This window comes from Mobula hypostoma, chromosome 4 (assembly GCF_963921235.1).
Source record: "Mobula hypostoma chromosome 4, sMobHyp1.1, whole genome shotgun sequence".
Lineage (NCBI taxonomy): Eukaryota > Metazoa > Chordata > Chondrichthyes > Myliobatiformes > Myliobatidae > Mobula > Mobula hypostoma.
Window position 1 is genome coordinate 83,949,067 of NC_086100.1, and position 18,315 is coordinate 83,967,381.

At 40.9% G+C, this 18,315-nt stretch overlaps 1 protein-coding gene across 7 annotated transcripts in view; it reads right to left on the reverse strand.

Moving 5' to 3' along the window:
* Positions 1-18,315, reverse strand: part of yeats2 (YEATS domain containing 2) — a 175,116-nt gene that overhangs the window by 129,324 nt on the left and 27,477 nt on the right. For all 7 annotated transcript variants that reach the window (XM_063046072.1, XM_063046068.1, XM_063046067.1 and 4 more), the window contains 5 exons: positions 17,922-18,033; positions 15,459-15,503; positions 13,715-13,985; positions 2,682-2,927; positions 1,491-1,649 (listed from right to left, as the gene is read on the reverse strand). In XM_063046072.1, coding sequence (XP_062902142.1) covers positions 1,491-1,649; positions 2,682-2,927; positions 13,715-13,985; positions 15,459-15,503; positions 17,922-18,033 — 833 coding nt within the window. The remainder of the gene's footprint in view (positions 1-1,490; positions 1,650-2,681; positions 2,928-13,714; positions 13,986-15,458; positions 15,504-17,921; positions 18,034-18,315) is intronic.

Consider the following 18,315-nt stretch of genomic DNA (forward strand, 5'->3'; position numbering starts at 1 on the left):
GACAGGCACAGGTGTGGGAACTTGAAGGATTCTCAAACATTCTGATTCTATCAAGTGGTTAGTGGCACAGCTTGAAGAGCTGCTGCCTTACACTATAACAACCACGATTTAATCCTGATCTCCGGTGCAGTATAGCCTTTGCACATTTGCCCTGCAACTGCAGGGTGAGCTCCAGTGCTCCTCATTTCCTCTCATATTTCAGAGACGTAGTTGGTAGAATAATTAGTCACTGTAAATTGCCCCTTATGAGTGATAGAATCAGGAATAGATGCTGGGAATGTGGTGAAAATTTTTTTTTAAATTTGCATTAGAGTTACCAGTTGTCTGATGGTTGGCTTAGACCTGCCCATGAATGTGCCTGTCAAAAAGTTCCAAAATTTCCTTACAGGAGATACTGAGAACACTAACAAAGTGGAACCATGTACCAAACATGTGGTGAGAGGCTGTGAATGGAGCAACAAACTTGCCTTTAAACATGTATTTGGTTATGTTGTCAAAAGAAAATATATTTCAGGTCACTGACCCCTGGAAATAGTTGTTTTGTAGATCTGGCTCTCTGCAAAAATGCTCTGACCTAGAAAATGTCAACAATGTGGAATACCAGATCCCCACTCAGTTACTCAGTTAGTGGAATAGGGTATATGTGCTTTGAAGCTTGAATTTGAGTACTTTGGCTGAAATTGAAAATAAAAGCCCACTTCAATTGAGTTACAGATCCTTGTACTAAGACAATAGGTCATAATAACATTCTTAATGTGATAATCTCTTTGGGTATATTTAAGGCAGAGATTGATAGGTTCTTGATTTGACACAGCATCAAAGGTTACGGAGAGAAGGCCGAGGAATGGGGCTGAGGAGGGGAAAAAAGGATCAACCATGATTGAATGGCGGAGCAGATTCAATGGACCAAATTGCCTAATTCTGCTCCTATGTCTTATGGTCTTATGGTTTAAAATGCTCTTTAGAATTAGCCATGCCTCAAGCCAAACTAAAGCTGCAGACTGAAAAAACAGAGTTAAGTTTAAAAAATACCTAATTATGTCGATTTAATCTTCTCTCACTAGACAGTGCCGTAACTTACCAATAACCTGCTTAGTGACACCCATCTCCATCCCTCTTTTTAACCTTGATCCCAACCTGAGGAAAAGGATTTGAAATCCACAGGCAGTGATAAAAGATCATTCCCATCTTTCCATTCTTATCCTCGAAATGGAGCCAGAATTTGGAGAACTATTGGATCAAGGAAAACCTTATTTAATTAAACTGATTAAACTCATTTATCCCAATTCTAGTCCCAGGTCATGGCTATAGGAAACCTGCTTCATTATTCACTTTCTCTTCATTATGTCATAAGAGTGAATGTTTCACTTAACAGCAGTACATATGCAATCATGCATATGTGTATATTTTACTGGGTACATAGAAATAGTGAATGGAGGCGCAGAAGAATACATGATACTAACATTGGTGCATGTGATTATTGCCCATACCTGTATTTGATGTTGGCACTCCAATTACTTGTCCAGGCTTGTCCACGATAATGTAGGGATTACTAATGACAGAGACTGATGATCCTTGTTTCATGTGGACAGGAGTTGAAGATGGTGTGCGTGGCAAAGGAGAGTGACATGGTGTGGAGATCGGGGATCCTGCAGTAGCATGAAACAACTAGTGCATTTGAAAACATTTTCACATTCAATATAATTAGATCAATTCCAAATTATCCTCATAATAATGTTTGTACAAGATTGCTGTGAGAAAAGTGGTTGTTGCAATGACTTATGAAGTTACTTAATTGGCTTTAAAAGAATCTGAACTGCCTGAAATAATGGAAAGTGATAATAGATCATTCCCCTCTTTCCATTCTTATCCATTACTTATTGCCATTTTCCTATTTTCATTATTATTCTCAGATTTATTAATTTTTTAATGTATTCACGTTTAGGGGTGTGGACATATTTATTTCCCTGTAGAAGGCATTGGGGAGCTGCCTTCCTGAAATATTGTCATTTTTCTGATGAAACTTTTGATTTTTTCCATTATTTCAGTCTCATCATCAATTAGTTTCCCAACATTTCTATCCTGAAAAACACATTTCCAGTCTTTCCACTGTTCCATCCTCACAATCATCACTTCCATTCCCATTGTTTCATTAACAATTCCAAATAATTTCCAACTTATATCCATAATATCCTATCTATTTCATCTTCATTATGTCTATTATTTCACCCATAGAATCATTCCTTCCCTTCCAGCATCCCCATTCTTTTTAATGTCCCATACTTTATATCATTTGTATCCACTCCAACCAAATCAACCCGTTATTTCCATTCTTCCATTATAATTTCATTCATTTTACCTGTCAGTTTTAGTTAAAACAATTATATACAGAAGCCACTGATGGTCCAAATCAGCTGTTTGGATTGTAGTTAAGAAAGGGAGGGAAAATACGACAGAATTACTTAATTCCCTTTCACCTCCTCATTCCATTTAATTCCATAAAAAGCTATATTCTCCTTTACTCAATTTTGATGAAAGGGTCAAAGCAACTCTAGTTTGTCTACATTTTTCAATTATAATTAGATTATTCTGAAAACATGTTCTCACATTTGCTATGCCTCAGGCTTACTTTTCCAGTCTTTTTTTTAGATATAGCATTTCAATATTAGGAGCGTACATACCTGACACAATTTTGCAGCTCATTGTTATGGGTTGGAACGACTTTCCTGGAGAATCGGCAGGACTAGGAAGCTGTTCTTGAGGAACAATTTTGCAGCTGGCTGTGATTGGTTGGAAAGCTGAGTTGCCATGTGACCCAAATGTCACCTTCTGGGTGGCCACTGGCCTGGTTGGTGTGCGTTCCAGGGAAGAATGTCCTGTGTGAACGCTGGAACTCGCCTCATTTTTGACAGGGAGTTCCAACTTAACTGAAAAAAAAATTTAAAACTGTAAACAATTTTCATTTCCTCTTGAGAAATGAGTGTTAAGAATCTTCTATTTTCTTCAAACGTAAGATGACGACATTCAGCCCATCAAGTTCACAAAGCATCCCCATCATTCCAATTCTACCAACTATTTTCCCGCAACCTGTTTTCTCCAATCAACTTCTTCCTGCCACCCATCTATACCAGAGATAATTTACATCAGTTAACCAACCAACCAGTATGTCTTTGGGATATGGGAGGACACCAGAGTGGTTGGAGGAAACCCACATGGTAACATACAAAATGTTCAAACTCCACACAATAAGTAGGATCCCACCCAGGTGGCTGGAACTGTACAATGGCAACATTAGCGTTGTCCCATCATACTGTACTGTTTTCCAGAATGTTCTCAGTGCCAATTTGTAATCAATTCTGACCTTTTGAATTCACACAAAATTGTTGACACGGAATGAGATTACAAAAAACCCACACCACAGGTGAATAAAACTCAGCTCTGTTTCATTTAATGATCAACTTTCATTCTTCTCAACTCCCGAGAATATACAGCAAAAACAAACAAAATGCTGGAGGAACTCCAAATGAAGAGCCTCGAACCAAAACCAAGACTCTACATTTCCCTCCACTGAAGCTGCCTGAGGAGTTCCTTTAGTTTGTGTTCCAGATTCCAACCTCTGCAGTCTTTTATGAGTCCAGAGAATATAGGACTCTTCTCTTCAATTGCAATAGACAACTCATTTTGTTCCAACATCAATCTAATATAACTTTGCAGCACTGCCTTCAAAGGTAAGCATGTCATTTGTGAATTACAGGGACCCAGACTGCTGGTGTGGACTCCCCAAAGTCTGCACAGATGTACAGCATAATTCTAAGGTTATATTTCTTCTCCCTAGAAGAAATAAATCAAATCCTTTAATCATCAGAATGATACCTATTAGATCACTCTCTGATCTTTACCCCAAGGCTTATTCCTAAGAACTTAAGTCTATTACAGGTGGCCCCTGTTTTCCAAACGTTCGTTTTACGACAGCTCGCTGTTAATAAAGACCTACATTAGGTTACCTGTTTTCGCTAACCGAAGAGTGTCTTCACTTTTACAAAAAAAGGCAGCGCGCGCCCTGAGTAGCCAAGCACCTCCCCCGGAACTACATTCTAGCCGCCAGAGCTTAAACACATGTCTGTGAGCATCTGTGCTTCATCTCGATTTATTTTGTGCATCCATTAGCAAGATGAGCTCTAAGGTTACCGGAAAAGCCTAAGAGAGCTTGTAAGGGTGTTACGCTTAGCATAAAACTGGACGTAATTAAGTGTTTTGATTGTGGTCAACAAAGTAAGGACATTGTCCACGCAACGAACTTGCCTGCGTCCCCATTCGCACTACTTACAAGCAGAGAGAAAGAATCTTGAAAGCTGCCAATGTTACTATTGGTTCTGCTCGTAGCAAAGTGGTCCCTTTTAGTCGGCATCCAGTAATGGATAAAATGGAAAGTTTATTGCTTGAGTGGATTGATAGGTGTACAAAGTGTGATGTTCCGTTAAGTTATCTTACACTTAAGGAGAAATCAGTCAGTCTTTTTAATAAGCTGAAACAGAAAGCACTGGATGATGGTGATGAAAGTGTTGCAAAAGTGGAATTTAAAAGTAGTCACGGGTGGTTTGATCGGTTTCTGAGGCAAGGGCAGCTTCATAGTTTAACATTTAATGGAGAGAGTGCTTCAGCTGATACTGAAGCTGCCGAAAAGTTTCCAGCAGAACTGAAGAAAATAATTACAGAACGTGGTTATTCGTATAAGCAAGTGTTTAACTGCGACGAAACTGCAATTTATTGGAAAAAATTGCCAAGCAAGACATTTATTTCGATAGAAGAAAAGCAGGCTAAAGGACACAAGGCATCGAGGGACAGGTTTACCCTAATGCCTATTATTAACGTCACTGGTGATGCTGTCCTTAAGCCTCTACTAGTGTACCATTCAGAAAATCCGAGGGCACTTAAAGGCGTTGATAAGAATACACTTCTTGTTGTGTTCCATTCACATCCAAGCAGTTGGAATACCCAAGTGATTTTTTCTGAGTACATGAGTGAATACGTTAGTCCTTTTGTTGAAAAATACTGTAGAGAAGCTAACCTCGATAATAGGTGTCTTGTGATTGTCAATAATTGTGCTGCTCATCCGCCTGCCATTACCGAGTATGGTGGTAACATTCGTGTTGCGTTCTTACTGCCGAATATGACATCGTTACTGCAGCCTTGTGACCAAGGCCTAATAGCCACAATTAAGGCTTACTATATGCAAAATGTGATGTGTTTTATTGTAAGTGCTATTGACAGAGAGGGCAACTCCGAAGCGTCTTTGTGAGAGATCTGGAAAGAATACAATTTAAAATTGGCAATTGCCAACCTTTGGAGATGCTCTCGATAGGCTAGCAGTCTTGATGAGAAATAGCGTTTGGAGGAAACTGTGTTCCGAAGCAGTGAATGATTTTAAAGGCTTTGAACCATCAACAATAAATATGGCAATAGTGACTTTGGCTAAGGAGGCTGGGTGTGTGGAAGTTGACGAAGATGATGTTGAAGAGGTTTTGGCATCCCATGACTAACAACTGACAGATGAAGAGCGGATATACAATTGCAAGAGGAAAGGATACGAATCAAAACCAAACGCAGTAGCAAATGGCCCGGAAGTGAAGTTGTCCAGGAACTGAATGTGAAGCACTTGCGTGAGATTTTCGCTGCGATTGACAGCGCTGCAATTATTGCAGAAAAGTATGACTTTAATTTTGAAAGGGCACGTAGGTTTAGGGCATATTTGCAGGATGGTTTGAGTGCTTACAAAGAACTGTATGATAGAAAAATGCTTGAGGCTAAGCAGTCAAGCATAATGTCATTTTTCAAGCCCCTTCCACATCAGCCACAGCAGACAACGAACCTTGGCCTTCGACATCGAAGCAGGCAGACATAGAAGACATTAGTGACTAGTCTCCTGTACCTTCCACCACCACAACCTCAGCCTAACACACCATCATCGGTGTGTTCGCTGTCTTCCCAATTCCGATAAGTGAAGCTACACTGTACATACATTATTTCTACTTTATATAGGCTGTGTATTTTTGTGTGTTATTTGGTATGATTTGGTAGGTTATTTTTCGGGTCTGGGAACACACAAAACTTTTTCCAATATAAATGAAAGACATTTTTGCAAAAGTGGAATTTAAAGGTAGTCATGGGTGGTTTGATCGGTTTTTGAGGCAATGGCAGCTTCACAGCTTAAAGATCACTGGAGAGAGTGCTTCCGCAAGATTTTTGCTACGCTTGACAGTGCTGCAATGATTGCAGAGAAGTATTTCTACTTTATATAGGCTGTGTATTTATCATATCATTCCTGCTTTCACAATACATTAGTGTTATTTTAGGTTTTATGTGCTACTTGGTATGATTTGGTAGGTTATTTTTTTGGGTCTGGGAATGCTCAAAAATTTTTCCCATAAAAATTCATGGTAATTGCTTCTTCGCTTACACCATTTCAGCTTACCAATGGTTTCACAAGAACACTCTATCTTCGGATAGCAGGGCAACCTGTATCCAGAGTACGTTAAACAAAAAAAAAATCGTAATTTAATATCTCAGCCTGCACTGAGGAAGTGGATCCTGGCCAAAGCAGAAGGTAAAAATTGCAAATGATCTGAAGGTCAACACCCTTATAAAAGGAAAATTTTTGTATCAAACAGCACCCTTCTCTCAGCTCTTCCTTGTGTCTACTTTCCCATCTGGGCACAGAATCAAAGTTTATAAATTCAGACAGTAAAAAAACATCTTAATTAGATTAGAAATTCCATTCTACTTCGGGTATTTAACCAACTTACTTCCAAAGGAACCACAGACTGAATGCAACAAGTGGAATTGGGCAACAGCCATGTCTAAAAGTAACACAACACCAGAGAGGAGATTCCGTAATTTGCATACACTTGGGAGCAGTGGATCAACCTGTTAGGTCTCTTTATCTCTCACATATGCCATTTGTGTATCCCAGTCTGATCTAAAACTGTGTAAACTATCTCAATATTTGGTTTGAGTGGGTACCAAAATGTCCATGAGAAAAACACAGCAGAGAAAAGGGATTCCCAGCTGACAGAATGCGCACCAAACATCAGCCACCTACTTTTACACATCTTACCATAACCTGTATACTATTCTCCTCAAATTCTTGTCAATACCACCCTCGCCCCTTCCAGATTATACCAATCATCCAAGCACTATGGGCAATTTTCAGTCTACCAGATTACATGTTTGTGGAAAACGGGAGGAAACTGAGAGAAGGTGCAGACTCCACAGACAGCACAGGAGGTAAGGATCAAACCAGGGTCTCTGGAACATGAGCAGCTGCTCTAGGAGCTGCATCACTGAACTGCCCATGTGCCCCTATTTCCAGTTTATCACTGAACTTGAATCAGTAGCTTGTTTGCAGTTTATATACATGTATGACTTGATTTCTGGGATATACACATGTACATATGACATTCTACTTGTTTCAGGGTCTGTACGTACATGATTCCATGCGTGTTGCAGTGTCTGTGTATTTCCATTCACTTACCAGGTTTGGAATGGAGATGTACATGTGTGGCAACACATCTGGTTTGAGTTTACAGTATATGCAATTATGCAATTCCATAATTCCATATCAAAGTTTGGTTAATGGGCAGTTTACTAACTGACACTCTCCAGTAAACTGAACTTTGAGAGAACAGCTAGGCCAAAACTCAAGAGCACCCTGGGCAGTACAAGTACAGTGCCTCAGGAGCACCCAGGCCAAAATCAGGGCAACACTTAGGGAGCCCCAGCTGTTGTGCATCACAGATCTTTTTTGTTCCCTACCTGGTTATGCTGATTATCAGTTCATTGATGAATATATTGGAATACTGTCTTTCATTTCCCTTATTCAGTTAGGCTGGTAGAGCTACCACCTCACAATGTCACAGACCCTGATCAATTCTGCCCTGGGGTGCTGTCTCTGCAGAGTTTGCACGCTCTCTCTGCGATCACACGAGTACCCTGAGTGCTCCTTACTGAACCCTCCCCCACCAACCCACATCCAAAGACACGAGAGTTGGTAAGTTACTTAGACATTCTAAATTACCCCTGCATGTAGGTGAGTGGTGCAATCCACATGGAGTTGATGAGAAAGTGGGAGAATAGTCAGCATGGCTTTGTCAAAGGCAGGCCGTGCCTTTCTAGCCTGACTGAATTTTTTTGAGGATGTGACTAAGCACACTGATGAAAGTAGAGCCGTAGATGTAGTGTATGTGGATTTCAGCAAGGCATTTGATAAGGTACCCCATGCAAGGCTTATTGAGAAAGTAAGGAGGCACGGGATCCAAGGGGACATTGCTTTGTGGATCCAGAATTGGCTTGCCCAGAGAAGGCAAAAAGTGGTTGTAGACAGGTCAAATTCTGCATGGAGGCCAGCAGTGTGCCTCAGGGATCTGTTGTGGGACCCCCTACTCTTTGTGATTTTTATAAACGACCTGGATGAGGAAGTGGAGCGATGGGTTAGTAAATTTGCTGATGACACAAAGGTTGGGTGTGTTGTGGATAGTGTGGAGGGCTGTCAGAGATTACAGTGGGACATCGATAGGATGCAAAACTGGGTTGAGAAGTGGCAGACGGAGTTCAACCCAGATAAGCGTGAAGTGGTTCATTTTGGTAGGTCAAATATGATGGCAGAATATAGCATTAATGGTAAGGCTCTTGGCAGTGTGGAGGATCAGAGGGATCTTGGGGTCCGAGTCCATAGGACACTCAAAGCTGTTACACAGGTTGACTCTGTGGTTAAGGAGGCATACGGTGCATGGGCCTTCATCAATCATGGGATTGAGATTAAGAGCTGAGAGGTAATATTGCAGCTGTATAGGACCCTGGTCAGACCTCACTTGGAGTATTGTGCTCAATTCTGTTGCGCCTCACTATAGGAAGGACGTGGAAACCATAGAAAGGGTGCAGAGGAGATTTACAAGGACGTTGCCTGGATTGGGGAGCATGCCTTATGAGAATAGGTAGAGTGAACTTGGCCTTTTCTCCTTGGAGCAAAGGAGGATGAGAAGTGACTTGATAGAGGTGTACAAGATAATGAGAGGCATTGATCGTGTGGGTAGTCAGAGGCATTTCCCCAGGCAAAATTTTCTCTATTAGAAAAATAGAGGGCTGTGGTAAAGCCTAGGTAGTTGTAAGGTAGGGAGATGTTCAGCACAGCTTTGTGGGCTGAAGGGCCTGTATTGAGCTGTATGTTTTCTATGTTTCTATGTTTTTAATAGAAAATGGAGTTAATACGAAATTAAAGAGTAGACAGGCATGTATTCATTTGGCCTGGTTCCTTGTATCTCTCTCTGACTCACATCAATCGTAGGGAAAACTACTGGAAAAAAAATCCTAAGGAACAGGATAATGTTAACTTGGAAAGCGAGGGACTGTTTAATGGGCAACAACATTCTTCTGTGCAGGGGAAACCTTGTCTCACAAATTTGAGTTTTTTGAGGACACAAACAAAAAATTGATCAAGACAGTAGTAAATGTGGTTTATTTGGACTTTAATAGGGCTTTACACAAGTGGTAGGGCACATGAACCTAAAGAATGTTGTCAAAATGGATACAAAAGGTGGCTTGATAATAGGAGGCAGAGGGTAGTAGTCAAGGAACATTTTTCTAACTTGAAGTCTGTAACCAGTACTGCATTGTGTTGGAACTTGTTTGTCATATGTAATGATTTGGACAAGAATGTAAGTGTACAGTACTGAATGGTAAATCTGCTAATGACACAAAACTGGTGAAGTAGTAGGGAGTAAGGAAGGTTGTGAAAGGATGCAGAGGGTAATAGATCAGTGGCAGATGGAATTTAATCCAAATTAATGTGAGGTAATGCACCCTGTGTCATCAATTAGTAACAGGACACATACAGGGACCTCAGGTGTGTTGATGTACAGTGAGTCCTTGCAGTACAAGTTAATAGATCCCTGAAAATTGACACAAAGATGGATAGGGTAGGCAGCATTTAGTATGCATGCCCAATACAATGATCCTGGGGAAGAAAGGGTTAACATGTGAGGAGCTCGTGATGGCTCTGTGACTGTACTTGCTAGAGTTTAGAAGAATGAGGAAGGATCTCAATAAAACCTACTAAATATTGAAAGGCCTGGACGGAGTGGGCTTGGACAGAATGCTTCCTATATCGGGAGCATCTAGGACCAGAGGGCACAGTCTGAGAATACAAGGACATCCCTTTTGTCGGAGGATGGTGAAGCTGTGGAATTCGTAGCCTTAGACAGCTATGGAGGCCAGTCATTGGGTATATTTAAAGTGGAGGTTGATAGGCTCTTTATTAGTAATGGCGTCAAAGGTTCTGGGGAGAAGGCAGGAGAATGAGATTGTGAGAGGGGTAATAAATAATGGGAGCTCAACATTCAGAGATATTCAATATTCAGGAGGGATAGACATGAAAGAAAAGGAGGTGGGGTAGCATTGCTGGTTAGAGAGGAGATTAACACAATAGAAAGGAAGGACATTAGCCAGGAGGATGTGGAATCGATATGGGTAGAGCCGCATAACACTAAGGGGCAGAAAATGCTGGTGGGAGTTGTGTACAGGCCACCTAACAGTAGTAGTGAGGTTGGGGATGGCATTAAACAGGAAATTAGAAATGCATGCAATAAAGGAACAGCAGTTATAATGGGTGACTTCAATCTACATATAGATTGGGTGAACCAAATTGGTAAGGGTGCTGAGGAAGAGGACTTCTTGGAATGTATGCGGGATGGTTTTCTGAACCAACATGTCGAGAAACCAACTAGAGAGCAGGCCATTCTAGACTGGGTATTGAGCAACGAGGAAGGGTTAGTTAGCAATCTTGTCGTGCAAGGTCCCTTGGGTAAGAGTGACCATAATATGGTGGAATTCTTCATTAAGATGGACAGTGACATAGTTAATTCAGAAACAAAGGTTCTGAACTTAAAGAAGGGTAACTTTGAAGGTATGAGACATGAATTAGCTAAGATAGACTGGCAAATGATACTTAAAGGTTGACAGTGGTTATGTCATCACTTAAAGATTGCATGGATGAACTACAACAAATGTTCAACCCAGTTTGGCAAAAGAATAAACCAAGGAAGGTAGTGCACCCATGGCTGACAAGGGAAATTAGGGATAGTATCAATTCCAAAGAAGAAACTTACAAACTAGCCAGAAAAAGCAGCACAACTGAGGACTGGGAGAAATTCAGAGTCCAGCAGAGGAGGACAAAGGGCTTAATTAGGAAAGGGAAAAAAGATTATGAGCGAAAACTGGCAAGGAACATAAAAACTGACTGTAAAAGCTATTATAGGTATGTGAAAAGAAAAAGATTGGTTAAGACAAATGTAGGTCCCTTACAGTCAGAAACAGGTGAATTGATCATGGGGAACAAGGACATGACAGACCAATCGAATAACTACTTTGGTTCTGTCTTCACTTAAAAAAGGACATAAATAATCTTCCGGAAATAGTAGGGGACCGAGGGTCTAGTGAGATGGAGGAACTGAGGGAAATACATGTTAGTAGGGAAGTGGTGTTAGGTAAATTGAAGGGATTAAAGGCAGATAAATCCCCAAGGCCAGATGGTCTGCATCCCAGAGTGCTTAAGGAAGTAGCCCAAGAAATAGTGGATGCATTAGTGATAATTTTTCAAAACTCGTTAGATTCTGGACTAGTTCCTGAGGATTGGAGGGTGGCTAATGTAACCCCACTTTTTAAAAAAGGAGGGAGAGAGAAACCAGGGAATTATAGACCGGTAAGCCTAACATCGGTGGTGGAGTAAACGCTAGAGTCAATTATCAAAGATGTGATAAAAGCACATTTGGAAAGCAGTGAATTCATCGGACAAAGTCAGCATGGACTTGTGAAAGGAAAATCTCATAGAATTTTCTGAGGATGTAACTAATAGAGTGGATAGGGGAGAACCAGTGGATGTGATATATATGGATTTTCAAAAGGCTTTTGACAAAGTCCCACACAGGAGATTAGTGTGCAACTTAAAGCACACGGTATTGGGGGTATAGTATTCATGTGGATAGAGAATTGGTTGGCAGACAGGAAGCAAAGAGTGGGAATAAATGGGACCTTTTCAGAATGGCAGGCAGTGACTAGTGGGGTACCACAAGGCTCAGTGCTGGGACCCCAGTTGTTTACAATATATATTAATGACTTAGACTTGGGAACTAAATGCAGCATCTCCAAGTTTGCGGATGACACGAAGCTGGGCAGCAGTGTTAGCTGTGAAGAGGATGCTAAGAGGATGCAGGGTGACTTGGATAGGTTAGGTGAGTGGGCAAATTCATGGCAGATGCAATTTAATGTGGATAAATGTGAGGTTATCCACTTTGGTGGCAAGAACAGGAAAACAGATTATTATCTGAATGGTGGCCGATTAGGAAAAGGGGAGGTGCAACAAGACCTGGGTGTCATTGTACACCAGTCATTGAAAGTGGGCATGCAGGTACAGCAGGTGGTGAAAAAGGCGAATGGTATGCTGGCATTCATAGCAAGAGGATTTGAGTACAGGAGCAGGGAGGTACACTGCAGTTGTATAAGGCCTTGGTGAGACCACACCTGGAGTATTGTGTGCAGTTTTGGTCCCCTAATCTGAGGAAAGACATACTTGCCACAGAGGGAGTACAAAGAAGGTTCATCAGATTGATTCCTGGGATGGCAGAACTTTCATATGAAGAAAGACTGGATCGACTAGGCTTATACTCCCTGGAATTTAGAAGATTGAGGGGGGATCTTATTGAAATATATAAAATTCTAAAGGGATTGGACAGGCTAGATGCAGGAAGATTGTTCCCGATGTTGGGGAAGTCCAGAACGTGGGGTCACAGTTTGAGGATAAAGGGGAAGTCCTTTAGGACAGAGATTAGGAAAAACTTCTTCACATAGGGAGTGGTGAATCTGTCGAATTCTCTGCCACAGGAAACAGTTGGGGCCAGTTCACTGGCTACATTTAAGAGGGAGTTAGATATGACCCTTGTGGCTAAAGGGATCAGGGGTATGGAGAGAACGCAGGTACAGGGTTCTGAGTTGGATGATCAGCCATGATCATAATGAATGGCAGTGCAGGCTCGAAGGGCTGAATGGCCTACTCCTGCACCTATTTTCTATGTTTCTAAATCAGCCATGATGGAATGGCAGAGCAGACTTGATGGGCCGAATGGCCTGATCCTGCGCCTCCAGTACGTATCACTGGAGTCGAGATGTCAAGGTGCAGGTATATAAAACATTGGTCAGGCCACATTATCATATACAGTGCATGTAGTTTTAGGAAGAGTGCAGAAGCAATTCAACAGGGTGTTACCTGGAACAGAGGAATGTATTTGTAAGGAGAGTTTGGATAGGCTTGGTTTAGTCTCCGACTGGAATGTAGGAGGCAGAATGGTGACCTCATAAAGGTTTATAAATTTATGAAGGGCATAGATAAGATAAATTGAATACTCCAATACAATGGGGAATCTAAAACCAGGGAGCATAGTTTAAAGTGAGAGTGGAAGAAATTTAACGAAGATCTGAGGGGCACATTTTTCACACAGAGGGTGGTGATTATGTAGAGTGAGCTGCCGGAAGAAATTGTGGAAGCAAATATAATGAAAAGATACATAACTGAACAGAAGAATTGTGGTTCATTTTGAATTTGTTTGTATGGCTGTGTGCTTTATTTCAGGATGTGTGCAGTTTATTAGTCATACAAGAGACAACTCACCTTTTTCAGCAGTGCCGCCCAATGAATCGTGTGACACCTTTCCTGAAGAAGCATTCAGAACAGCCACAGGCCCATGCACACCTCCAGAAGAGGTCATTGGGGGGGTGGAAGACGATGCAGATTGTGATGGTGTGACAGACCGGGGTGTCCTACTGCAGGTTGAGGAGGAGGATGATGATGAAGAAAGCAGTGTTGCTGTGGAACTAGGAGGCAGTGCTGTGGAAAGATAGTCCTCCCCGAGAGAGTCGCGATGCAATTCAACATCCACCACCTGTTCCAGAGAAAATGCACACAGAGCACTGTCAGTGCCAAATCAATCATTAGGAAAATTCATCTTTCTAGTTTGCGCATCAGAACAGAACACAATCCCAACAAAGATATACAACCACGACAGTCTGCATTAATATTTATGGAGTTATACAGCTTTGGTTTATCATGTTCATGCTCCATACCAATTCTATTTACCAACACTTGCTCTGTAGCCACCTATCTATTGGTGATTCAAACACAGATGCTATACTTCTTAAATATGAGATTATGTGAATCTACCTCCACCACTTCATCAGGCGGTGGCTTCCAAAGTGCAACCACCCTCTGGGTGAGAAAAGTTTTCCTTAGGACCCCATAACTCTTAGTCTTCCCCCTCCCACCAATAACTCTTTTAGTCCCAACTTCAAACCTATGCCGTATAGTTTTAGATGCCTCTGTTGAGGGAACATTTCCTACTCCATCTAACAAAGTGAAACCCACTAAGGTATTTCATAGAATTATCTAATTCCAAGCTGTGCAAGGAGACATGGCAAAATGGAGAGAGAAATCCCATGAAGGGAATTTGATAGCATTTGAAAATTTTAAATCCAAAATCCAAAGTAGTACTTAGCATGGAACAAATATAGATCAGTAAACAGAGGTGGTGAACAAGATTTCATGCCAGTTATGACAGGAACATCAAGTTTGGATAGAACTTGGGAGGAGAGCCAAGAGTTCGTTGGAAAGATCATGAATAGAGATATACATAAAATAAAGGCTCACAGCTGCAGATAAACTGAGAGAAGGTAAAGTTACGGAAGAGGAAATAGGCAACTTTGTTGATTGGCAAGGAAATGATGAATAAAATCTCAGCTCAGAGTCTGACATGACACCAATTGTTGCAATCCGTCAGTGTCAGATACCTGCCATGGAGAGAGAATGGTATTTGGGATGGGACTAAAGGAAGCTGTATTTAGAAAATCTATGAGGCATTACTGGATGAAATCATCAGCTGGCACAACTGGGCACAGCTTTAAAGCAGACATTTGTCCAAGATTTTCCCATGATTGACAGCAATACTAAAATGAACAGTAGAGTGTCACTAAGAACCTTTACCTAATTATCTTACACAATAATATTTTGGTTAAATGAGAAGTTTAACATTACATAAGAGAAAGTGTCAACCATAGAAAAACTGGGATTGTTGCAAACCTCCAGGTAGAAAATAAAGAAGGATCCCTTTCAAGACCCCCATAGAAGGATCTCCATCAATAAAATACAGACAGGGTTTTGACTCTAATTTCCACACCTTCAGGATCTAACCTATACTCATATTCCAGGTTTATACCCGAGCAATAATCACATGCATTATCACCTATGGATTTAGATTCAATGGAATCAATATTCTCAAACCTGAAAGGTGCAGCTGGTGGAAGGGAAAGAAGAATGCAGAGGAAAACAGATGAGTCAGTTAAAGAGAAACAGAGAAGCATACCGTTTCCGCACCAAGGGTCTGCAAGCCCGTGTAGGTTCTATCCAGCTGCAGAAAAATATCAAACATGGATCAGTAAACACAAAAAGAGCTACAGACTCAATATGAACATTTAAATTTGAAAACATGATCAAGGAACCAAGAATGACAGTTGCCTGAGCACTGATTTTTCACTCTTGGGATTTCAGTTCATATCTACATACAAGGTGCACCACAAGGCCGTGTGCTTAGCTCCCTGCTCTACTTGTGTTACATTTATGATTCTGCGGCTAGGCACCGCTCCAATGCCACATTCAAGTTTGCTGATGATAGCACTGCTGTAGGCCGAATCAAAGATGGTGACGAATCAACATACAGGAGGGAGATTGAAAATCTGGTTGAGAGGTGCTACAACAATAACCTCTTACTCAATGCTAGCAAGACCAAGGAGCTGACTTTGACTTGAGGAGGAGGAAATCAGAGATCCGTAAGCCAGTCCTCTTCTCAGAGGATCAGAGATGGAGAGGGTCAGCAACTTTAAATTCCTCGGCGTTATTATTTCAGAAGACCTGCCCTGGGCCCAGCACACAAGTGCAATCAGGAAGAAAGCACGACAGTACCTCTATTTCCTTGAGAGTTTGCGAAGATTTGGCATGACATCTAAAACTTTGACAAAACTTCATAGATGTGTGGTGGGGAGTATATTGACTGGCTGCATCATAGCCTGATATAGAAACATCAATGTCCTTGAATGGAAAATCCTACTATTAGTGGTGGATATGGCCCAGTCCATCACAGATAAAGCCCTCCCCACCATTGAACACATCTAAGCCGAGCGCTGATACAAGAAAGCAGCACTCATCATCAAGGAACCCCACTGCCAACTATCTTCTTGTTGCTGCCATCAGGAAGGTGGTACAGGAGCCTCAGGACTCATGCCTCCAGATTCAGGAACAGTTATTACCCCTCAACTATCAGGTTCTTGAATCAAAAGGGATAACTTCACTCAACTTCAATTGCCCCATCACTGAAATATTCCCACAACCTATGGACTCACTTTCAAGGACTTTTCATCTCATGTTCTCAATATTTATTTCTTATTTATTTTCTTTTGTAATTGCACGGGTTGTTGTCCTTTGCACACTGCTTGTACGCCCAGTTGGTGCGGTCTTTCATTTATTATATCGTGGTTATTGGATTTATTGAATATGTCCGCAAAAAAACAAACTTCAGGGTTGTATATGGTGACAATTTACTTTGAACTTTGAACATAGACTGATGCAATGTTGATAGAATTTCCATCTAATGAGTAGCAAAGTATATCAGAGGTCATTACACAATACTGAGAGACAGTAAAAGAAGTTTGAAATAGTAATCATAATGCAATAAAAATAAATTCCAATTGGCAATCTCATTTAGGTGATGGTCGGCATTAGAAATTAAAATGTTGCAATGGATGAGGCATAAATCAAATAAATGAGATACGGTAAAAGCTCCATTTTGTCTCTAATATGTATAACTCTGGATAACTTGATATGTCCTGTAGACAACTTGACTTGCAGTGATACAGATCCAGCTTGTTGGTTATATTTATAGAAATCTTGGCTTTAATAAAGGTAATGGTTCAAATTCCATTCCTGGACCTGAGCACTTCACCGCTGTCTTTCAGGTGGGGCATTACCATTTCTGTTGAGGAAGGCAAAAATGTTCCTACATCAGAAATTGAAGAACATCAATGAATTAGCTATAATTTATTCTTGGATGTAAATAACCAAAAATGTTGGCTATATGACCTTTATAAGAGCTTAGTAAAACTCCAACAATCTGGCACTTTTGGGACTATGGTAGTGGCAGAATTCACAAATTTTTTGGACGAGTGGATGTTGCACCTAAAAATACCCCAAAATACTTACTTTTACTTAGATATATCATTCAGTACTATAATAAATGAGTAAACTTGGTAAATTCAAGAATGCCCCACTAAGTCTTAGTGGGGATGGTAATGAGGGTTGGTGAGGGTGGAAATAGGGCCCCAGTGAGCCTCAGAAGAATGTGGTTACACAAGCCCCCACTGAATTTTGGAACAACATGGAGAACAGGACCTAGCTGAGTTTTGGAGTGCACAGGAAACCCATCTCCTGCTGAACCAGATACCGAAGCATTAGGAAATCTGAATCATCGGACAGTGGATTATTGGAGTTTTAATATAAATAGTATGCATTATTTGCACACAAAACAACAACTACACCTGTCAAGGGTGCTTCACTGGCAATGAAGAGCTGTGTTTTATCACAAATATCAAATATTACAGAGTAATAGAGCACAGAAACCGCTATTTCAGCACACGATGTCTATGCCAATTATCAACTACACATACTATATATTAATCCTACTTTTCTAGCACTCGATTTCTCCAGGATCGTGTGCTGAACACAAATTAACAAAAGTGAAACAAAAGAACAGCAGCGGCAGTCAGAAACCATCTACCTTCAGATGGTGAATTATGTCTATTCTTTTGTTCCGCAGGTCCCTGAAGTGGATCTGAATGCGTACAGGGAATTCACCCCAGCCTCTCCTGGTCAGGTGGAATGGAGGTTCACTAAGTACAAAATAAAAATGAGAAGAGAAAGATCATTCAATAAGGAAAAAATCACAACTAAAAACACTGCAAAGTGCCAGATCGTCGGACAGTGGATTATTGGAGTTTTAATATAAATAGTATGCATTATTTGCACACAAAACAAAAACTACACCTGTCAAGGGTGCTTCACTGGCAATGAAGAGCTGTGTTTTATCACAAATATCAAATATTACAGAGTAATAGAACACAGAAACCGCTATTTCAGCGCACAGAAGTGCGGCCTTCTATATACTGGCGAGA